Below are 22840 nucleotides of genomic sequence, written 5' to 3' on the forward strand. Positions count from 1 at the left end.
CAAACACCCATCAAACCAGTAAATAAGAGACATCACCACCGGCTATTATATGTTGTGGAATGTCCTCCATATGAAGCCATCCCGTTAGGAATCATCTACATCAGTGAAAGGCTTTATAAGGTAGTGTATTCCCTAATAATCAGGGATCATAGCAATAATTTACGGTTGGAAATCACAACTCTTTGTCACAATGTAATGCCACGTCAAACATTACCATTTATAAAATTTACTCCAGAAAGTTTGGGACGTTACATGCCTAATTCTGCACTATTGCTACCTTTTATATTAGGAAAAGCATGTCAACATAGCAACTGGATGGGGGCAAAGCTCTGCTCCTTCTCTGGGGGTAAGCTAGAAGGATTGGGACTTTTTTTGCTGAATGCAGGGAAGTGCCTCATACCGCTCAGATATCCTAAAATCAGATTTTTTTGTCGTTGTTGTGCAACACGATATTTACTTTCAATGGGAAGCCTTTTGCACGAGATAGAAACATTTTATAATCTTATGCAGGCAAATAACGTTAAACTGTGTAAATGTGATATATGAAATAAAGAGCATGCTGATGTTCCCTTATTCTCATGTCTCATTTAAGGCAGTAATCAGGCTCCACGAGCATTATTTAAGGAGAAAAATGCAATTAATTAAAAAAAGTGGTCTAAGTGTTAAGCATTACTCTGAAATTACAAATGAGTCTTACTTGTCTACTCGCCCAGTATGTCTGGTAGACTCCTGAATTTCAGTGTTAGTAAATCTACCTCTTGGACTCATCTCCTGCCTAACTGTGTGTACTCTGACCTTGGTTCTTCCTTGTATTTTCACATTCTGCTCTTCTATGTTTTTCATAATCATGGGTGTGATTACATTTTATGTTTTATATTATCTTTGTGTTTTATGGATTACCTTCCTTGTGCTCTGCCTTTTGTATCCTAACTATCCATATATACCACAATATATCTCATAGATGTGGCTCTGCTACTGTAAAGATTCCCATTGTTTACCTGTAAATGCTTTGGAGCAGGGATGGGTAAGCGCACATTTCGCCTCTGAACCTCTTTCTAATGATTCAGTGAGTGCTGTGAAGTCACACAGTCTGTGTAGCACATTAGTACATCATCATCACCATTTATTTATATAGCGCCACAAAGTCCGCAGCGCTGTACAGAGAACTCATTCACATCAGTCCTTGCCCCACTGGAGCTTACAGTCTAAATTCTCATAATAAACACACTAGTGTTAATTTTGTCAGCAGCCAATTAACCTATCAGTATGTTTTTGGAGTGTGCGAGGAAACCAGAGCACCCAGAGAACATACAAACTCTACACAGATAAGGCCATGGTCAGGAATCGAACTCATGACCCCAATGCTGTGAGGCAGATGTGCTAACCACTAACAGCCATGCTGCCTATACATGATTGAATGTTAACGTTTTCTCACCGGCTTGATTTACCGGCCATAAGTTAAATTACTGTTTCTCTGTAAAGATAACGTGTAGGACCTCTTGTGGGACCAAAGGCCACTTCTAAGGCAGGTGAACAAAATAACATGTTGCCCACTGTATGTGAGTTGTCCGAGTTCCCTTATCCCTTGCTTCTCATGAAAATGGAAATATGGAATGCATTCTCAATGCCTAGATAAGCAGTAGACTCATATCTTTGAGAAACCTTTGTAGTAATTATAAATGTGTTTACAAAGTCTTGCTTGGTGGCGAGGGAATGACATTTCAAAAAGAACAAACTGAACCCATTGCTCTTAAATTTCCAGTACACATTATTGTGAATTTGTCTCTACTGCCCCAAACTGGTGGAAAATATAAATATATACATATACACATTATATCTTTTCGGGTTGACCAAGTTTGTCTAGCTCATGTAAAACGGATGCATTATCATTTCTATGAACTTTAAAATGGAGTTTTACATGCTGGTTCATCTGGAAACTTTCCCCACCTTCAGAACATGAGAAAGACTGTTCGCTTCTGTGTCTGCTCTCATGTTTAAGTAGACGAGTATGATCTCTGAAACATCTCCCGCAATAAGCGCAAGAAAATGGCTTCTCTCCCGTGTGGATCAATTGATGATGAAGAAAATTTGGTTTTCTGGTGAAGCATTTGCCACACTGCAGACATGAAAATGGTTTTTCCCCTGTGTGTATTCTCCTATGTCTAACGACATGTGACTGTCTAATAAAACACTTCCCACATTCAGAACATGAAAATGGCCTCTCCCCTGTGTGTGTTCTCTGATGTCTAGCAAGGTGTGAATGTGATGTAAAACATTTCCCACATTCAGAGCATGAAAATGGCCTATCCCCAGCATGAATACCCCGATGTCTGTCGAGTTGTTTTTGCGTTACTGTTTGCTCTCCAAATTCTGAATAGGAGTCTGAATACTTTTCGAAAGTCCACCTTTGAGGGTTATCAAAATCTATCCCTGAGTCAAAGCATTTTTCATAATCAGTCTGGCCTTTGGGAGATCCCTGAAGTTGAAGGCTTGTAGTTTGATTAACATTTCTACCAGAGTAAGAAGAAGAGGACATCCATTTTTCTCTGCCATCTGTTCCGTGTCTAACAAGATTGGAGTCAGGGGTGGAACATTTCTGGCAGAGAAGTGTTCTGTCATCATGTTTCTCATCTGAATTAATAGTGAAGTACCCACCACATTGACTGCACATCATTACTGACAAAATGTTAGTTGTTAGTGCATTACTGTCATCGGAGTTGTATACATGGTCAGCGTCTGTTGGCTCCACAGGAGTATATAAATCAGAGTGTGTATAATGTTCCTCATCGTATGTGACGTATTCTTCTTTTATAGGAGTAGACACACTTTCTGTCTGTGTTTGTTTGGTAGACACATGTGCGATGAGTTCTGGGGGAGTATTTTCTTCACACGAGTCAGACTCCATTTCAATCTCAATAGATGAATATTTTGACTTTGCAAGTTGAGCGGGGATATAATTATCCCCATTTTTGAGCTTCACCTCCTCACAAAAGGCAGACTCTTTCTTTTTAATAGGTCCACTTTGTGTCACATGTGTGAGGAGGTCTGTGGAATTACTTTGATTATACGCCTCTGAAGTATGCACATACTTTCCCTTTATCTCAGTTCTGTTAAGTGTTTTCTGATACAATTCAACTTGGTCACGTTGAAAATATAGGTTATCCTGTTTCCCATCGTCTGGTGAAAGGGCGTCCGTGTGCATTCCATCAGATGCAACTTTGGATCCACCTGTTTAGAGAAGAGATGTGTTACACATAGGCATTACATTCCCAAGAACCCTTCTCAGTTTCTGTTTGTGTCATACCTATTTGTTATAAAAAATACAGATTAGACATGGACAAAATTCATAGTCCAGAGATTAAATTAATTCTACCGTGGATTTTGCTCATTTTGATATATGAAATATTACAAACCCTACTGTACGGGTATAAATTAGTCACTTTGGAGTTCTATTTCTATTGCCATTTTATTAAACTATTTTTGCTGTACTTACCTTTTGTTTAGTATTGCTTTTTCCTTTTTTTTATGCCAGAAACAAAATCTGTCAGACAGTATTGTGGGGGAGGTGCTGGGTGTGCTGGGAGTAGTGTAACATTCAGCTGAGGTAAATTTGATAAAAGAAGAGATGAATGTGTTGTTCCAACATAGTATATGAACAACCGAAGTATATTATCTGGCATCAGAGAGGTATGTCCCAAAATGGACACTGCAGGGAAAGATGTCGTTATCTTTGTTGCCTTATGATGTGAGAGTGACAGAAATAAGAATATCTTTCACAGTTGGTAATACAAGTATTCGCATTACTCATATAATTGTAATATATGAGCAAATAAATATTTTGGAAAATGTTTTTGGATTTTTTTTTTTTGCCAAAAACAGGTCTTGTTTTGAGGATTTAATGTATTGTTAACAGGTAACACAGTTATATCCTCAAAATGTGACCTGTTAGGAGGACCAGACCCGGGAGCACGTCATAGAGGTTCAGCCACAAGCAGCATCCCTCCAACAGCATAAAAAGTACTGAGGGCAGGACAATACGTAACAGTCGCAGAATGATCATGTGACACAAGTGACATCACGACTCTCCATATACTGCATGTTACATTCTATATAAATGGCATCCCTAGTCGCCAAATGTTATTTACAGGATACTCTACATAAATTTATGTCACTTGTGTATTAAAGTTACACAATAAACATGATTGGGCCTTGTCCGCTGACATATATGTAATTTTGTTTGGCATAATGGGTAAGGCGTAGAGAGAATACGTCACCTCAGTAAGCGCATTGCTGAGGAACTTGTTAGACTGAAATAAACTGACTAAATTCTGCTATACTATCATCTTTTCCACAATTTCTACAACTTAGTATTGTGCCAATACTGCAAATTATTAAAAGTAATTTTACTGTATTTAATAAAGACAAGAATGTTACAAAGGACATATTTAAATACATACTACTTAGTACTCCCTTACCCATTGGTGTAATTGGCTGGTAAATGGCTTCCTTATAGAGATCCTTGTGTCCCTCTAAATACTCCCACTCCTCCATGGAGAGATAGACAGCGACATCCTGACACCTTATAGGAACCTGACACACACAATGATACAGTCATCACCCAGACACATCCCCTGGTGTTACTGTATAATGTCCCATTCCCAGCAGTCACCTCTCCAGTCAGCAGCTGAATGATCTTGTTGGTGAGTTCTAGAATCCTCTGGTTATTTTTTGTCTCCTGTATCGTTGATTGAGGTTCCATGGTGACGCTGAATTCCTCTGAGAGCGTGACAGGGTGGGCAACATGGTTGTTGATTTTCTTGACGACAATATAGTCCTATAACGTAACCCAAATATATTATTTTTCAATTTCTTACCACATCAGAGATTTGGTCCGAACATGGTCATCAATTGGAAATGTTATTCTCTATTTTTGAGCCCTCTCGTCCTCAACTTTGCTCTTTAATGAAATAAATGTTCACATCACGTCTTATAAAATTGGCATTAAAACATTTTAAATGTTAGCCTCTGCAACATACTAACACAAATCTCTATCTCCTCCTTACAAAGAACTTTACCTCAGGGCTAGGATTAGAAGGTAGAGGTCTGTGAAAGAAACAAGATGAAGTCAACAACATCCAGCTTAACCGTCTTTGTAAGCATAATAAAACAGTAGGAAATTCAGTGGTGGCAGATAACCCATAACCAATTACAAGACATCCCAAAACTTGGCATTTTCAATATTTCAGACCGAAAAGCAGTAGTCCCAAACTCACTATTCATGTAATCTAATTATGATATATAGGGGGCGCTCTCTCTTCATAAAACACTACGACTGCTGCTCCTATGGTAAATCTGATATAATGCAAACAGAGGAAGCACAAAATGTAGGTGTGTCAATGTAAAGATAAAAACAAATGGACTATATTGATGGGTTTACCACGTAACCTAATGCATTGTCCAAAAATGTTCCTTATCTAAATATCCTATCAAATAATGTGAGGCTTAATACTAGTCATGAAAATCTGAGGTGACTTCAATAATGGAAAATGGGGATATTTACTCTAACATTTTCTCTATCTATAGTTCTGTTGGGGCAGCACAGTGGCTAAGTGGTTAGCACTTCAGCCTCACAGTACTGGGGTCATGAGTTCAATTCCCGACCATGGCCTTATCTGTGTGGAGTTTGTATGTTCTCCCCGTGTTTGTGTGGGTTTCCTCAGGGTGCTCTGGTTTCCTCCCACACTCCAAAAAACACTGGTAGGTTAATTGGCTGCTATCAAATTGACCCTAGTCTCTCTCTGTCTGTGTGTGTGTGTTAGGGAATTTAGACTGTAAGCTCCAATAGAGCAGGGACTGATGTGAGCGAGTTCTCTGTACAGCACTGCGGAATTAGTGGCGATATATAAATAAATGGTGATGATGATGATGTATTAGGATAAGGTACAGTGTAGCATGAACGATACCCATTAAGATCAATATAATTTCTCATATATTTAGTTGCATGAGTGGAGACATTTTTATTTCCCCAAATCCCCTCACCTCTTCAGTCAGCAGGTAGATGATCTCCAGGGTGAGATTTAATATCCTCTCAGTCATGTGACTCCTGTCCTTGTCCATCCTAAAAACACTTCCAGTCGCTTCAAGCTCTGTCAATCAAAGTGTAAATGTGGTAAATTGTACGAGTAGATGACTTGCTGCAATATCAACTTAAAACATACTTAAGGGATGTACAGTCTGGAGGCAGATGAAACCATGAGACTATCCATTAGGGATGGAGGATACAGGTTATACAGTCTGGAGGTGGAGGATGAGACTATACATTAGGGATGGAGGATACAGGTTATATAGTCTGGAGGTGGAGGATGAGACTATACATTAGGGATGGAGGATACAGGTTATACAGTCTGGAGGTGGAGGATGAGACTATAGATTAGGGATGGAGGATACAGGTTATACAGTCTGGAGGTGGGTGATGAGACTATACATTAGGGATGGAGGATACAGGTTATACAGTCTGGAGGTGGGTGATGAGACTATACATTAGGGATGGAGGATACAGGTTATACAGTCTGGAGGTGGGTGATGAGACTATACATTAGGGATGGAGGATACAGGTTATACAGTCTAGAGGTGGAGAATGAGACTATACATTAGGGATGGAGGATACAGGTAATACAGTCTGGAGGTGGAGGATGAGACTATACATTAGGGATGGAGGATACAGGTTATACAGTCTGGGGGTGGAGGATGAGACTATAGATTAGGGATGGAGGATACAGGTTATACAGTCTGGAGGTGGAGGATGAGACTATACATTAGGGATGGAGGATACAGGTTATACAGTCTGGAGGTGGGTGATGAGACTATAGATTAGGGATGGAGGATACAGGTTATACAGTCTGGAGGTGGAGGATGAGACTATACATTAGGGATGGAGGATACAGGTTATATAGTCTGGAGGTGGAGGATGAGACTATACATTAGGGATGGAGGATGGAGGATACAGGTTATATAGTCTGGAGGTGGGTGATGAGACTATACATTAGGGATGGAGGATACAGGTTATACAGTCTGGAGGTGGGTGATGAGACTATAGATTAGGGATGGAGGATACAGGTTATACAGTCTGGGGGTGGATGATGAGACTATACATTAGGGATGGAGGATACAGGTTATACAGTCTGGAGGTGGGTGATGAGACTATACATTAGGGATGGAGGATACAGGTTATACAGTCTGGAGGTGGAGGATAAGACTATACATTAGGAATGGAGGATACAGGTTATACAGTCTGGAGGTGGAGGATGAGACTATACATTAGGGATGGAGGATACAGGTTATACAGTCTGGAGGTGGGTGATGAGACTATACATTAGGGATGGAGGATACAGGTTATACAGTCTGGAGGTGGAGGATGAGACTATACATTAGGGATGGAGGATACAGGTTATACAGTCTGGAGGTGGAGGATGAGACTATACATTAGGGATGGAGGATACAGGTTATACAGTCTGGAGGTGGGTGATGAGACTATAGATTAGGGATGGAGGATACAGGTTATACAGTCTGGAGGTGGGTGATGAGACTATACATTAGGGATGGAGGATACAGGTTATACAGTCTGGAGGTGGAGGATGAGACTATACATTAGGGATGGAGGATACAGGTTATACAGTCTGGGGGTGGATGATGAGACTATACATTAGGGATGGAGGATACAGGTTATACAGTCTGGAGGTGGGTGATGAGACTATACATTAGGGATGGAGGATACAGGTTATACAGTCTGGAGGTGGAGGATGAGACTATACATTAGGGATGGAGGATACAGGTTATACAGTCTGGAGGTCGAGGATGAGACTATATATTAGGGATGGAGGATACAGGTTATACAGTCTGGAGGTGGAGGATGAGACTATACATTAGGGATGGAGGATACAGGTTATACAGTCTGGAGGTGGAGGATGAGACTATAGATTAGGGATGGAGGATACAGGTTATACAGTCTGGAGGTGGATGATGAGACTATACATTAGGGATGGAGGATACAGGTTATACAGTCTGGAGGTGGAGGATGAGACTATACATTAGGGATGGAGGATACAGGTTATACAGTCTGGAGGTGGAGGATGAGACTATAGATTAGGGATGGAGGATACAGGTTATACAGTCTGGAGGTGGGTGATAAGACTATACATTAGGGATGGAGGATACAGGTTATACAGTCTGGAGGTGGAGGATGAGACTATACATTAGGGATGGAGGATACAGGTTATACAGTCTGGAGGTGGGTGATGAGACTATAGATTAGGGATGGAGGATACAGGTTATACAGTCTGGAGGTGGAGGATGAGACTATACATTAGGGATGGAGGATACAGGTTATACAGTCTGGGGGTGGAGGATGAGACTATACATTAGGGATGGAGGGTACAGGTTATACAGTCTGGAGGTGGATGATGAGACTATACATTAGGGATGGAGGATACAGGTTATACACTCTGGAGGTGGAGGATGAGACTATACATTAGGGATGGAGGATACAGGTTATACAGTCTGGAGGTGGAGGATGAGACTATACATTAGGGATGGAGGATACAGGTTATACAGTCTGGAGGTCGAGGATGAGACTATATATTAGGGATGGAGGATACAGGTTATACAGTCTGGAGGTGGAGGATGAGACTATACATTAGGGATGGAGGATACAGGTTATACAGTCTGGAGGTGGAGGATGAGACTATAGATTAGGGATGGAGGATACAGGTTATACAGTCTGGAGGTGGATGATGAGACTATACATTAGGGATGGAGGATACAGGTTATACAGTCTGGAGGTGGAGGATGAGACTATACATTAGGGATGGAGGATACAGGTTATACAGTCTGGAGGTGGAGGATGAGACTATAGATTAGGGATGGAGGATACAGGTTATACAGTCTGGAGGTGGGTGATAAGACTATACATTAGGGATGGAGGATACAGGTTATACAGTCTGGAGGTGGAGGATGAGACTATACATTAGGGATGGAGGATACAGGTTATACAGTCTGGAGGTGGGTGATGAGACTATAGATTAGGGATGGAGGATACAGGTTATACAGTCTGGAGGTGGAGGATGAGACTATACATTAGGGATGGAGGATACAGGTTATACAGTCTGGAGGTGGGTGATGAGACTATAGATTAGGGATGGAGGATACAGGTTATACAGTCTGGAGGTGGGTGATGAGACTATACATTAGGGATGGAGGATACAGGTTATACAGTCTGGAGGTGGAGGATGAGACTATACATTAGGGATGGAGGATACAGGTTATACAGTCTGGAGGTGGAGGATGAGACTATACATTAGGGATGGAGGATACAGGTTATACAGTCTGGAGGTGGGTGATGAGACTATAGATTAGGGATGGAGGATACAGGTTATACAGTCTGGAGGTGGAGGATGAGACTATACATTAGGGATGGAGGATACAGGTTATACAGTCTGGAGGTGGGTGATGAGACTATAGATTAGGGATGGAGGACACAGGTTATACAGTCTGGAGGTGGGTGATGAGACTATACATTAGGGATGGAGGGTACAGGTTATACAGTCTGGAGGTGGGTGATGAGACTATACATTAGGGATGGAGGATACAGGTTATACAGTCTGGAGGTGGGTGATGAGACTATACATTAGGGATGGAGGATACAGGTTATACAGTCTGGAGGTGGGTGATGAGACTATACATTAGGGATGGAGGATACAGGTTATACAGTCTGGAGGTGGGTGATGAGACTATACATTAGGGATGGAGGATACAGGTTATACAGTCTGGAGGTGGAGGATGAGACTATAGATTAGGGATGGAGGATACAGGTTATACAGTCTGGAGGTGGGTGATGAGACTATAGATTAGGGATGGAGGATACAGGTTATACAGTCTGGAGGTGGAGGGTGACATTATACATGAGAGATGGTAGGCATGGGTTATACAGTCTGGATAACACTCTACATTAGCTATGGAGCCTGTACTGTACATTACACAGTCTAAATGCACTGTGTGTCTAATACAGACAGCTGGTGTTTCCAACACAGCAATCTTACAACTACAGGAGACTCACTGCACTCACCCCACCCCTGCTCCTCGCTCGGCCTCAGTGCACAGTCCCCTGTGGCACCCGCACGTTACGCTGCTAATGCCCAGCTCTACCCCTCTGTGTACACTACCAGGAAACTACATCTCCCGTGATGCCGTGCGCTGGACGGTCGGTGACGTCACGCACCGGGCTGAGTGACGTGAGGCTGTATTGGGTTCTGCAGAACCAGATAGATGGACCGGTCCCCATGTCCTTACTGTGCAGGAGAAGCTGCCAAGTGAGCACAGTGTGACAGTGACCAGGGTATGATCTCACCTGTAAACCTTTTCTTCTATGTCTTTATGTCACTAAATGTATATTTATAGGGTCCTGTATCATTCATTATTCACAGTGGTCGTGTGCTGCGGGTAGTATATGTTTCATAGTAGTTTTTAGTCCGCTTTATGGGATCCTGTTACAAATCTGACAACCTGATCTGCTATAGCTGCTTTTTTCTACTTCATTTTCCAATCACAGTCATCTGGGCTGAATTAATTTATTTAACATTTAATAATGAACTCAGTCCTGGTTATTGCAATTTAAAAATACATGGAAGAAGTCGGATAGGGTCACCTTTCTTGGTCGTGAACGTGTGGTTAGGTCGTGAACGTGGTGTGTCCAAATGATGGGTTTCTGTTGGTATTGGTCCTGATGATGGTGTGTTCTAATTACGTGCCATAAGCCCTGTTTGTAATGGGTTCCTCTTCTTAAATATCTGTGTTCTGGTGTGTTTTACCTATAGGATCCTCGCAGAGTTTTGGAAGGGAGCGTGCTTCACTTGCAGCCCTGAATGATTGGACCCATCCAATATGGTAAAATATACTCGATCGCAGCCTCACTATAATCTTTAGTAACGTTTTCATATAACGCAGCCTACATTTGAAGTTATGTGTGTCCTTTTTATTGTTAAAATTACTGTTTAGCCAAATTTGATTTTTTGTGTGACCTCAGTATAATGTGTAACTGATCTTTCCAATAGATCATTATGTGCAGCTAACAGAATGAAAAAGTTGACTCTCTAAGTACCTTAAATGACTCTGGAAAGATGGAGCAATAGAAGAAATGAAAAAAATAACCCACAAGATCATCCACCTGCTAAATGAAGAGGTGAGAGAACTTGAAATCTCTTAGATTGTAAACTCCTTTGGGCAGGGCCATCATTACCACATGTTTCATGTCATTGTATGTCATTTTGTTTATACCATGGTCCCCTCAACGTACAGTGCTTTGTAATATGTTGGCGCTTTAGAAATGAAAGATAATAAATATTATAGTGACATAGGGCCTGATTCATTAAGGAAAGTTACGCAAAAGTTAGGCAAAACCATGTTGCAATGCAAGGGGTGCATATTAGTTTATTATTTTGCACATAAGGCAAATACTGGCTGTTTTTTAAGTAGCACACAGATACTTGATAGCTTATTTGTACACTGAAATATAAAGTTGATCTAGGACATGCCCTACCCCAAATATAAATCTGCCATCACAATTTACCTCCCCCTCCAATGCAACATGGTTTTGCCTTTCTTGCTTACTTTTGCTTAACTTAACTCCTTAATGACTCAGACCCATAATACTTAAGTGAGTAAACGGCTGCAGGATTACATAATTTAATACTAAAGGTAAGTATAACCCATACTGTTCATATCTTTAAGAAATAGCCTTAAGCTGGAGATATTCGCAGAAGAAGCAGATTAAAACATCTTGAAAGTGTTGAATTTATTTAAATGGAGGCTGGTTTTGCAATCTCTATGCAGTTGGCTCTGTTCTCGCTACTGTTCATGTGCTCTGATTAACTGCAGACCGATCTAACCCTGTTAAATGTCCTAATGTTCTGATGACTACAAGTTATTTTAGTCATCAAACTGTTCCACTGAAGTGATTGGCTACCGGTAGCTTCTTTCCCTACTAGCTGCAAAGCCGCTTACACATTGACCTTGCTGAGAAAAATAAAGCTAATACAATAGGCACTTTCGTGCCAGTCAAAAAAGCTTACAAAGAAAAATGATTTGAAAGTAATCATAATATATAAGAGATTGTCTTGTTATTGAATCAGAAAATAATAATGTATGTTGGACAGGTGAGCAATTGGCCCTGAGGCTGCTGTAAAGGGCTGGCCAGAGAAAGTGGAGGAAAACTACCATATACTTGCGCCAGTAGAGCTGTTTATTTTGTGTTGCTGCCCTGTGCCAGCAATTACTCTGCAGTTTTTCTCACAAAGTTTCAGGACCAGAAATAGCTATAGCCTAGAGCAGGCTGGTGGTCTACTTTAGGCTGGGTCACTGGGCTGCCTCCATTTTGTTTCCTTTAAAAAACACTGCTGAGACAATGGCTAAAATTTGCCAGCCCTCCCCTGGCTATAGCTTCATAAATAAATATTATCTACAAGAGGACATAACTGTCAGATTATCATAAATTACTCCAAAACAGGGCCTGTAATGCTTAACCCAAGGACAATTACTCACGCTTCTTACAAAACTGAAAATTAGCAGGTCCCTGTTTATTTCTCCCTCCTTTCTAAAGTAATACTGCTGAATGTTAATGTACAATGTTCAAATTTCCTGTTTTGTTGCAGTAAATAATTGTCAAACCACCCTAAACTGAGTCACTGAGTATGGACAAGGACAGGAGTCACATGACTGAGAGGATACTAAATCTCACCCTGGAGATCCTCTACCTGCTGACCGGAGAGGTGAGGGATTCTAGGAATGTCACATTGACAACACACTTACATCCTTCACTGTAGGCACTTGCAGCAGATGCTTGCAATAGGTTCTAGGATTGCCGTGAGGTATGAGGATTCTAGAACTCGCCATGAAGACATTTTCAGCTGCTTAAAAATTACAAATCATTGAGATTTGGATTGGCCATTAAAGTCCGCAGATAACATGGTGGGCAGCAAGCTTAGGTGGAGCTTTTGACATGTTTGAATGGTAACATCTGAGAAGTGACTTCCTCTTAGATATCAGAAAAGCATTAAGGAGACACTATAGGCAAAGCTGCAACCATGCTAGGTGTTTTATTTAGTTGTTCTATGTCTGTCAGTCAGCCATTTAAATAACAGTGAGTGTTTATGTGTTACACATAGTGATCAGTGATCCCTATTTTGTTTTAAGTTCAAACTTCACCATGCAATGTAGTGCAGGACAAGGTGCCATGGTTAGAGTTCGGAATACCTATATATATGTACCCTTATGGTTCTGTAACTACACCCGAATGTCGCTACCCAGTTTGTTTTCTGTACTGCCCTCACTTGTTTCTAAGGCTGGTAATGTAGAAAGCTTTTGAAATAAATTGGCCTATGAATTTAACTGTGTTATCATGGACCCCCATTAATATGTAGGACTATACAGTTGTGAAGAAGTCTTGTGATGGTGTCACAGACAGCAGTCGTCCTGGTGCGTCAGGAGGACGGAGCAGGACCCAGAACCCCATCATGGAACCTCCACCTCACTCACTGATACATGAGAGAAACAATGACCAGAGGATTCTAGAACTCACCAACAAGATCATTCAGCTGCTGACTGGAGAGGTGACTGCTGGGAATGGGACATTATACAGTAACACCAGGGGATGTGTCTGGGTGATGACTGTATCATTGTGTGTGTCAGGTTCCTATAAGGTGTCAGGATGTCACTGTCTATTTCTCCATGGAGGAGTGGGAGTATTTAGAGGGACACAAGGATCTGTACAAGGACGTCATGATGGAGAGTCACCGGCCCCTCACATCACTGGGTAAGATAAAGTTTGCCCATCATGTTTGTATATAGGTAGATGATTAAGTAAAATGTGTCAGATACAAATTATTATGGATAATGTGGGATGCACTTACATATTCCAGCATAAACTAGTCCAGATCTCGTGGGGTCAGGCTAGCAGTGCAGGTGTATTGGTTTCTTCAAATTGCGATTGGTCCTAGTGTCTCAGTAGTAGATTTTGGTATTTTATGGGGCTGTAATGTAATTAAATGTTGAAGGTCAGTTCTCCGTCCCCCCATGAAGGGCATGCTCTATCTGCCGGACAGTACATCAGTCCCCAGGGTAACCCCAGGCAAACAAGGGGATAACATACAAACTCCACACAGGTAAGGCTTTAAAATCCACTTCAACCCCTGCTCCATCCTGTATAACCAAGTGCTGGCTGAGTACTACATAGTCAGTGCTATCTACTTGACCAACCCAGTATGGCCTTGGCTCCTTTCATGTTGTGTATGCCATTGCTGATGGTGGGCATCAGGAGCACCACAATTCGCCAAGAATAAGGTTAAACACAGTGCGCTAAAATTAACTCCTGTTTTAACCTTCCAGTTTCATAGTGTAGTGTGATATGGTTTAATGCAGTGTTTGGAAGTGCAGTCTAATACTATGTAATATATTGCTCTTTAATATACTTCTCTGTAAATTAGTATAGTGCATTTTTAATGTAGTGTTGCTGTGAAGTGTGATCCTAGATGTTGTGTAGTGTAATGCAGGGTGCATTAATCAATATATTGTCTAGGGGTCTTGGCTCAACCAGTATCTGCTCTAAATATTGCTATACCAATCAACCACGCTGCAGTGAATGAGTTTAACCAGGAGATAGTTGACTTGAAGAGAGGGTTGAGATTGCCGTGTTTATGTGCCCCTATGAAGTTTTCAGCAATGTAGAGAGGGGCAGATCGTGGGATGTTTTGGCAACTTGAGCAACTGTGTTTCTGAACATTTTCTAGATTTATACCTTAATCTCCATTCTCTCAAGCTTTGCCATGCTTACATTACTTTTGAAGATTACGGAGTAATTTTATCAAACCTTCTAAGAAGGAAAAATGGAGGTGTTGCCCGTAGCAGCCAATCAGATCTTAGCTATAATCTTCTAGATTGTACTAGATAAATTATAGGTAGAATCTGATTGGTTGCTATGGGCAATACCTTTTCCTTTTTTAGAAGGTCTGATAATTCTACATCTCCATTGTCTTCCAAGCCGTCTGTCATTTATTTTCCAATTTTAGGGTCTCTATTTTTGTTCTTGGCCTGCTCCAACATACTCCAATCAAACCTTTCTTCTATCAAGCTCAAAAGGATTGCCTACCAACTTGTAATCCAGAGCAGGTCCAAAACCAGGATAAACTTATTTTGTACCGGTGCACCTGAATGGTCCACCCATGGAAACACAATTGTAGAACCACCACTTTAGTTAAATTAAGCTCTTCAGTTTTTCTCCTAAAATATTGGTAGATTTGGCTTCATTTATGGCTTAAATTAATCATGGAAACAAGGACATATTGGGTCTGTCTCAATTGCATTTGTAACTTTTCTGTGTTTAAGTTTCTTTTTCATTACAAAATGCACCTAGAATGTGTTTCTCTGCCAAAGTGCAAAGTGCACCCCATGAAATGTATAAGATGAAACCTAGGGCCTAATTCAAGTCCGAACACAACTTGGATGTACATTCATTGTTTAAAAAGTGCATGGTAGTTGTGAGTATATCCGCCCGTATTCAAATCAAAGCATATCTCAAGATATTTGAATCTGGGTGGAAATACGGTACATACACACACACAGAACAAAATGCAATACATTGGGGGGGTTCTGCCCTTAATTGTACACACTATCTTTGTATCTTATTCCTGTATAGTCTAGTTACAAAACCACTCACTTTTACACTTCATAAGACACACCTACGCCACTTCTTTATACTATGGTAACGTCCAGTTTTCATAGCACTCTCCGTATATTTCCTGTTTTAAAGCAGTATAAAATTGATAACAATAATGCGGATATAAAAACCCATATTCCTGTTTCCATTAAATTATTTACACAGTCCCACAATTATTCAGCATTGAAAGAGATATATAGTGCAGTTTAGGAATGGGTACAATGCAGCATATTGCGTACTGCATCGCAGGGCTTAAGAAACAGCATGGCACAATGGCAGCCATCTTGAAAGCACGGAAGGATTAAACACACTGGGCCTGAATCATTAAGGAAAGTTAAGCAAAAAAAAATTAGTAACTTTGCACCTTGGCTAAAACATGTTGCATTGCAGTGGGTGCTAACTTTAAAATGTGGGGATATATTTATAGTTTGAGAAGGGCATGTCCTAGATCAACTTTAAATTTCAGTGTAAAAATAAAGCTATCAAGTACACTGTGCTCTCCGTCCTTCCAGTGCACAGTGCAGGGAGCTCACACGGCATACCCGGAGGTGGAGGGAGTACGCTGTGCTTTCCGTCCTACCTCTGCACAGTGCAGGGAGGTCACACTGCATACCCGGAGGTGGAGGGAGTACGCTGTGCTCTCCGTCCTTCCTCTGCACAGTGCAGGGAGCTCACACGACATACCCGGAGGTGGAGGGAGTAAGCTGTGCTCTCCGTCCTTCCTCTGCACAGTGCAGGGAGCTCACACGGCATACCCGGAAGTGGAGGGAGTAAGCTGTGCTCTCCGTCCTTCCTCTGCACAGTGCAGGGAGCTCACACGGCATACCCGGAAGTGGAGGGAGTAAGCTGTGCTCTCCGTCCTTCCTCTGCACAGTGCAGGGAGCTCACACGGCATACCCGGAAGTGGAGGGAGTAAGCTGTGCTCTCCGTCCTTCCTCTGCACAGTGCAGGGAGCTCACACGGCATACCCGGAGGTGGAGGGAGTAAGCTGTGCTCTCCGTCCTTCCTCTGCACAGTGCAGGGAGCTCACACGGCATACCCGGAGGTGGAGGGAGTAAGCTGTGCTCTCCGTCCTTCCTCTGCACAGTGCAGGGAGCTCACATGGCATACCCAGAGGTGGAGGGAGTAAGCTGTGCTCTCCGTCCTTCCTCTGCACAGTGCAGGGAGCTCACACGGCATACCCGGAGGTGGAGGGAGTAAGCTGTGCTCTCCGTCCTTCCTCTGCACAGTGCAGGGAGCTCACATGGCATACCCGGAGGTGGAGGGAGTAAGCTGTGCTCTCCGTCCTTCCTCTGCACAGTGCAGGGAGCTCACATGGCATACCCAGAGGTGGAGGGAGTAAGCTGTGCTCTCCGTCCTTCCTCTATACAGTGCAGGGAGCTCACACGGCATACCCGGAGGTGGAGGGAGTAAGCTTTGCTCTCCGTCCTTCCTCTGCACAGTGCAGGGAGCTCACATGGCATACCCGGAGGTGGAGGGAGTACGCTGTGCTCTCCGTCCTTCCTCTGCACAGTGCAGGGAGCTCACATGGCATACCCGGAGGTGGAGGGAGTAAGCTGTGCTCTCCGTCCTTCCTCTGCACGGTGCAGGGAGCTCACACGGCATACCCGGAGGTGGAGGGAGTAAGCTGTGCTCTCCGTCCTTCCTCTGCACAGTGCAGGGAGCTCACACGGCATACCCAGAGGTGGAGGTAGTACGCTGTGCTCTCCGTCCTTCCTCTGCACAGTGCAGGGAGCTCACACTGCATACCCGGAAGTGGAGGGAGTAAGCTGTGCTCTCCGTCCTTCCTCTGCACAGTGCAGGGAGCTCACACGGCATACCCGGAGGTGGAGGGTGTACGCTGTGCTCTCCGTCCTTCCTCTGCACAGTGCAGGGAGCTCACACTGCATACCCGGAAGTGGAGGGAGTAAGCTGTGCTCTCCGTCCTTCCTCTGCACAGTGCAGGGAGCTCATAAAAAACATGAAAAAACAGTCAGTATTTAACTTATGTGCAAAACAGAAAACTAATTTTCACCCCTTGCATTGTAATATGGTTTTGTCCATGAGACTTAAATAAGAAACTTCTTAATTTAAGTTCCTTAATGAATCAGGCCCATGGTGCGGCAGCGTGCCTTCTGCTGTTTAGAGATCTGTGCATGCCCACTGCCTGGTGTTTTGACAAGGCTGACCAGCATTAACTACAAGTCGGTGCAGTGTTTTCTTGACCTAGAACGCACAATGGGAGACATAGACGATGTCTAAATGCAGGTCAGACAAACACTTCATGTTTTAGTGGCAGGGACCATCACAACTTTCTTGCCTTGCGGCCCCCACAAATCTTAATTTGGTCGTGATTTTAATTATCCCCCACATGTAATAATTAGAGGGTCCCCCTTTTACCTGATGCCCGTTGCCTTTGTGAACAATTGCCTCGTGAGAGGGTATGTGTCCGTGCCTATCCCTTAAGCTGCTCCCTTGTTGCTATATCTGTAGTGATATCAGGCAATTTTCCAAATCCGGTCATGTTGATTAAATTAATTATTTCTGTCCAGTTTGTTCAGAAGGGATCAGAATTTATTTATTTATTTTGTCTACTTTACATTCCTTCTCTCATTCCTGCCTTCCTACCTTGGCCAACTACAATGTACATTTTCCCAACAGGCAGATGTGACGAAGACACACACGATACCGATAATTGTGATGAAGATGGAAAATATGGAGGTTTAATTGCAATAAGTCAGACAGGGAGCAAGTCTGTCCATAAAACAGCAGTGGAATGCGTATCACACGCTAATGAAATTCCAACTGACACCACTGACGTGTGTAGCGGACAGACGGAATATGCATCTATTCCTATAAAGAAAGAATCAATCTCGAGTGACGTGAAATATCTCAAAGAATCAGTGACTTATGCCCCCGCACATCATCCAGAATATTCACCTACTCAATTTAAAGTGGAATCCGTTTTATGTGAAGAGGAACATTATGAAGTGTCTCAAATTTCTAATCTGGTAGATCAGGAAGACTTTGAATATTTATATATAACAGAAGACGGTAACACACACATTAGTAGTAACACATTGTCAGTAGTAAAGTGCATTGAATGTTGTGACCACTTCACCGTTGAATCGGATGATACGTGTGATAACAGAACACAGTCATACAAGTGCCACAAATGTTCCACCAATGACTCAGAGCTTGTTACATACCGAACAGGTGACAGCGAAACCCAGATGGTTACTTTCTCTGAGTTATCAAATAAATCTAACATTGTACATGAAGACTACCGGAAAGAAGGCACAGACCGTGAAAAAGGCTTTTCTAGAAATAAACATCTTCATGGTAAAAATATTAGTTGTAGAGGGAAGAAATCTAACTCCTATACGGAATGGGGGGAATGGTTTACTAATAGTTCAGCTCTTGATAGATATCAGAGAATTTATGCAGAAGAAGAATTGTTTTCCTGCTGTCAAAGTGTGAAATATTTTAACCAGCAAACCAGTATGGACACTAATCAGAGAGTTCACACAGAGGAGAAACCTTTCCTTTGTTCCCAGAGTGGAAAACGTCTTCGAAATAAAGCCCATGTTATGTCACATCAGACAGGTCGCATAGACGATAAACAATTTAATTGTCTTGAATGCGGGCAATGTTTTAAACAAAGTCTAAGCCTCGTTGAACACATGAGAATACACACAGGAGAAAAAACATTTACTTGTCCTGAATGTGGGCAATGTTTTACCCATCGGTCAGCTTTGATTACTCATCAGAAAACCCACAAAGTAGAGAAATTGTACTTTTGCTTTGAGTGTGGGAAGTGCTTCCGAACTAAATCTGATCTTACTACACACCAGCGTATTCACATGGGGGAGAAACCATTTCCTTGTCCACAGTGTGGGGAGGGTTTTACAAGACGTGCAAACCTTGTGAGACACCAGAGGATCCACACTGGAGAAAAACCATTTTCTTGTCCTTACTGTGGGAAATGTTTTACCCGAAAGCTTGGTCTTGTCAAACACCAAAGGATCCACACAGGGGAAAAATCATTTCCAAGATTCCATAAAAATATTTTTAGACATACAATGTATTAGTGTAAATTTCTTTATTTCACATAAGTACCACACATTTCAGTGTATATATTTGGCAATATTACAATTTCTTTAATTTGAAATTGTTTGCATGTTGTGGGTAAAGTTTCCTTACAGACCACACTTTGTGAGAAACCTGGGTATTCTAGTGCACATAGTTTAATTTTTTTCTGTTTAAAATCATAAAATGATTTAACAGATTTCCAGTTGGTTTGTTTGTCAAGGAACTTTAATAAAATATTTATATGTCGTATTACACCACAGCTTTGCAGTTTATTTAATTAAACAATATTTTTTTTTGTTTCAGTTTTGAAAGTACATTGTTTTATTCATCTTTTGGCCTCTAGGGACGCTGTTGTTATATCTATCACTATAAACACATCTTACAACAAGTCTATACAACCACAGCAAATCAACATTGCTGCAATGGCAATACGGTAAAGAGAGGCATGACATTTGAGTGGATATATTGAACGGTGGTCATAATTCCGACAGTGGAAATTTTGGCACAAAAGTTATCACTTAACCTGATGACACGAATATTTATAAGGCACCACAATATTTCCGCAGCACCGTACAAGTACAAACAGTAGACCATACAGGGTGAAACAGTACAGAACAATAAATATATAATACCCAGACCCAGACTAAATGCTCCAAGCAAAGCAAGTACAGAGAAGATGAAGCAGAATGTATAGAGGCAGGAGTGAAGAGGGCTCATAACAGCTTACATTCCAAAGGAAGGGCAAACAGCAGGCACAATGGGAGTGTCAGGGTCTGCCTGCAGCCTTCTGCATTGAAGGCTGCTTGCATTGGCAGCTCCTGCCTCCTGGACTTGTGCTTTATGTATTATCTGCAGTGCCTCTGTTCACCAGAGGTGCTGCTATTGTGCCTTTCCTTTCATCACTAGGGGTTAACTTGTTGCATCAATTATCTCCTGCACCTGGGTGTTCCCTATTTATACCTTCCACTCCCAGTATACCTGGCTGGTCATTGTTGTTGTATATTGCTGTGCTTTACCTTGTTGTGCTCCTGGTTCACCTGTTCCCTGGGATTTCTACAAACTACCTGCTGACTTCTCTTTATCTGATTTTCTCCACTACAGCCATGTTCCTGTTATTTGATTTCTGCATCTCCCTGCAATCCTTGTTCAATATCTATACCACCCGGTTTGTACTATATTGTATTTTCTGTGCACTAAATATTGTGTGTTTACACCTTTATCCGGGCTCCTTAGCTGTGGTTTTCTGCATTAAAGAGCGTGACAGGGAGTCAGTGGAGGGGATCAAGTGCAAGTGGAGCTAGTAAGGGGACAGGGGAAGAGGGAGGTGAGGAGATCATGCATGGAGTTGGTTAGGTGGATGGCTGGTAGGCAATGAGGAACAGATGAGTTTTAAGTGCCCATTTGAAGGTGCTCAGATTACAGGACATTCAGATAGAAGGTGGGAGGTTATTCCAGTGGAGGGGGCCAGCCTCAGATAAATCTTGAATTCTAGAGTGGGAAGAGGTGATCAGAGAGGAGGTGAGGCGACAGTTATTGGCCAATCACAGGGAACGGTAGGGACTACATAACACTAAAACTATGCAATTAACAATATTACTACTCTGAGTATCTGGGGGCATCCGAGTACCTGTGATCATATCACGCTCTACGAGAAAGGCGGCTGCTATAGGTGAAGGCCTCTAACTGGCTTGTTCTAAGAGCTTCTCTAGTTTGCATAGGTGGCCGGTAACAATACCTTTCCCAGGTTCATTTGGAAGCTTGAAGGAAACAAGGACAATTTGAAAAATAATTTGATATGGACCTGTATAAGGAGGATGGAATGTAGATGAAGGGGCTCTGAATATAATGCTCTAAGGCCAAACATTAGATGTAAAATGGATGAAGGTTGTCAGTATTAGCTAGACAGTTACAGTATCGGTGGATGGAGGTAATATGTCATACAGCCCAACCAAAGGAATTGAAAATTAACTAAGGAAAAGTGTATAATATTTGGCAATTAAAAGTAGAGATAATTACTTTCAGTGGTTAACAATCTTTTTAAGCATTTTGTGAGTGAGACCATTATGTAAGTCTTAAAATGATCATTGATATGTTTATTTTCATCACTTTTCTTTGTATATTTCTTATACGTTCCCCGAATCTAATTCTCACATTTCGCATGAAAAAATATATATAGACAATAAATGTTGCAATTTACAAAAATGATCAGGTCTAAATAGATGTTCACACACAATGTTCATAAAATTCTTGAGACCTGACAAGAGGACTGTTATGTTTGTTTAGTCACTATCAATAAATATTGTCTGGCGAAATACTGGTTCAAAGCAGCCTATTAGCATTCCAAACACAATATCATTTTGAGATTTAATCCTTTATCATCCATAACTAGCATACGCAGGGTGTGATAACTTAAATGATTGTAACAGATGTCTGATGGTAAAAAGTGGATTAGTATGACGCCAAACATGATACACATCCTATATACTGAACCTTAGATGTCAATAAAAGTGATTTTAACATTATTATATTAAACTATTAAATCAATTACATTTGAATATAAAAGACTATGTGCTGGAACTTTATTAATGTGAACTATTTACAAATAAATGTGAGAGTGTAAATGTATGTAGAAGTGTTCACTAGTGTTACTACTCAGCCCTTCCACGCCGTATTCGCATACATTCATATAAAGCCAATTAAATTGACTTCATCCAATTATTTGACTTTCCCAGAACATATTGCAATGTCCTTCTGTAATGGGCCATCTGTAATAAAGTATTTCTTCTCACACTCACATATGGACTCTCACAAACATACCTTTAAATCCCACCCTTCATAGTGGGCCTAATGCTTAATTGGTAGACAAATATCTATTTGAGCTAATGTTACTGGAAAGGACTCATGACTTTCTCAAATATACTGCTATCGACCACTCCTACCTGAAATCTTTGGACACTGCTAAATAAATACACTTACATACTGTCTTCTCTGCTTAGAATTCTAACCCCA

General features: G+C 41.6%; 2 protein-coding genes and 1 long non-coding RNA gene across 3 annotated transcripts; 2 read left to right on the forward strand and 1 right to left on the reverse strand.

Moving 5' to 3' along the window:
• Positions 1–1106: 1106 nt before the first annotated feature.
• LOC142095268 (uncharacterized) lies at positions 1107–10226 on the reverse strand. Its single transcript, XM_075178206.1, has 5 exons — positions 10121–10226; positions 6040–6146; positions 4670–4834; positions 4476–4590; positions 1107–3228 (listed from the first exon to the last, which is right to left on the reverse strand). Exons 2-5 carry the CDS (start codon positions 6115–6117, stop codon positions 1832–1834), a joined length of 1755 nt encoding a protein of 584 aa, XP_075034307.1. The 5' UTR covers positions 6118–6146; positions 10121–10226; the 3' UTR covers positions 1107–1831.
• Positions 10168–11253, forward strand: LOC142095273 (uncharacterized). Its single transcript, XR_012677769.1, has 3 exons — positions 10168–10390; positions 10869–10938; positions 11106–11253. It is a non-coding gene; the product is annotated as an uncharacterized LOC142095273 (long non-coding RNA).
• A 1273-nt stretch (positions 11254–12526) lies between these two features.
• On the forward strand, positions 12527–20088 carry LOC142095277 (uncharacterized). Its single transcript, XM_075178219.1, has 4 exons — positions 12527–12818; positions 13470–13658; positions 13738–13861; positions 18401–20088. The coding sequence occupies exons 1-4, from the start codon at positions 12741–12743 to the stop codon at positions 19828–19830; spliced, it is 1821 nt and encodes a 606-aa protein (XP_075034320.1). The 5' UTR covers positions 12527–12740; the 3' UTR covers positions 19831–20088.
• The last annotated feature ends 2752 nt before the right edge of the window (positions 20089–22840 follow it).

Source organism: Mixophyes fleayi, chromosome 6, assembly GCF_038048845.1.
Source record: "Mixophyes fleayi isolate aMixFle1 chromosome 6, aMixFle1.hap1, whole genome shotgun sequence".
Taxonomy (NCBI): domain Eukaryota; kingdom Metazoa; phylum Chordata; class Amphibia; order Anura; family Limnodynastidae; genus Mixophyes; species Mixophyes fleayi.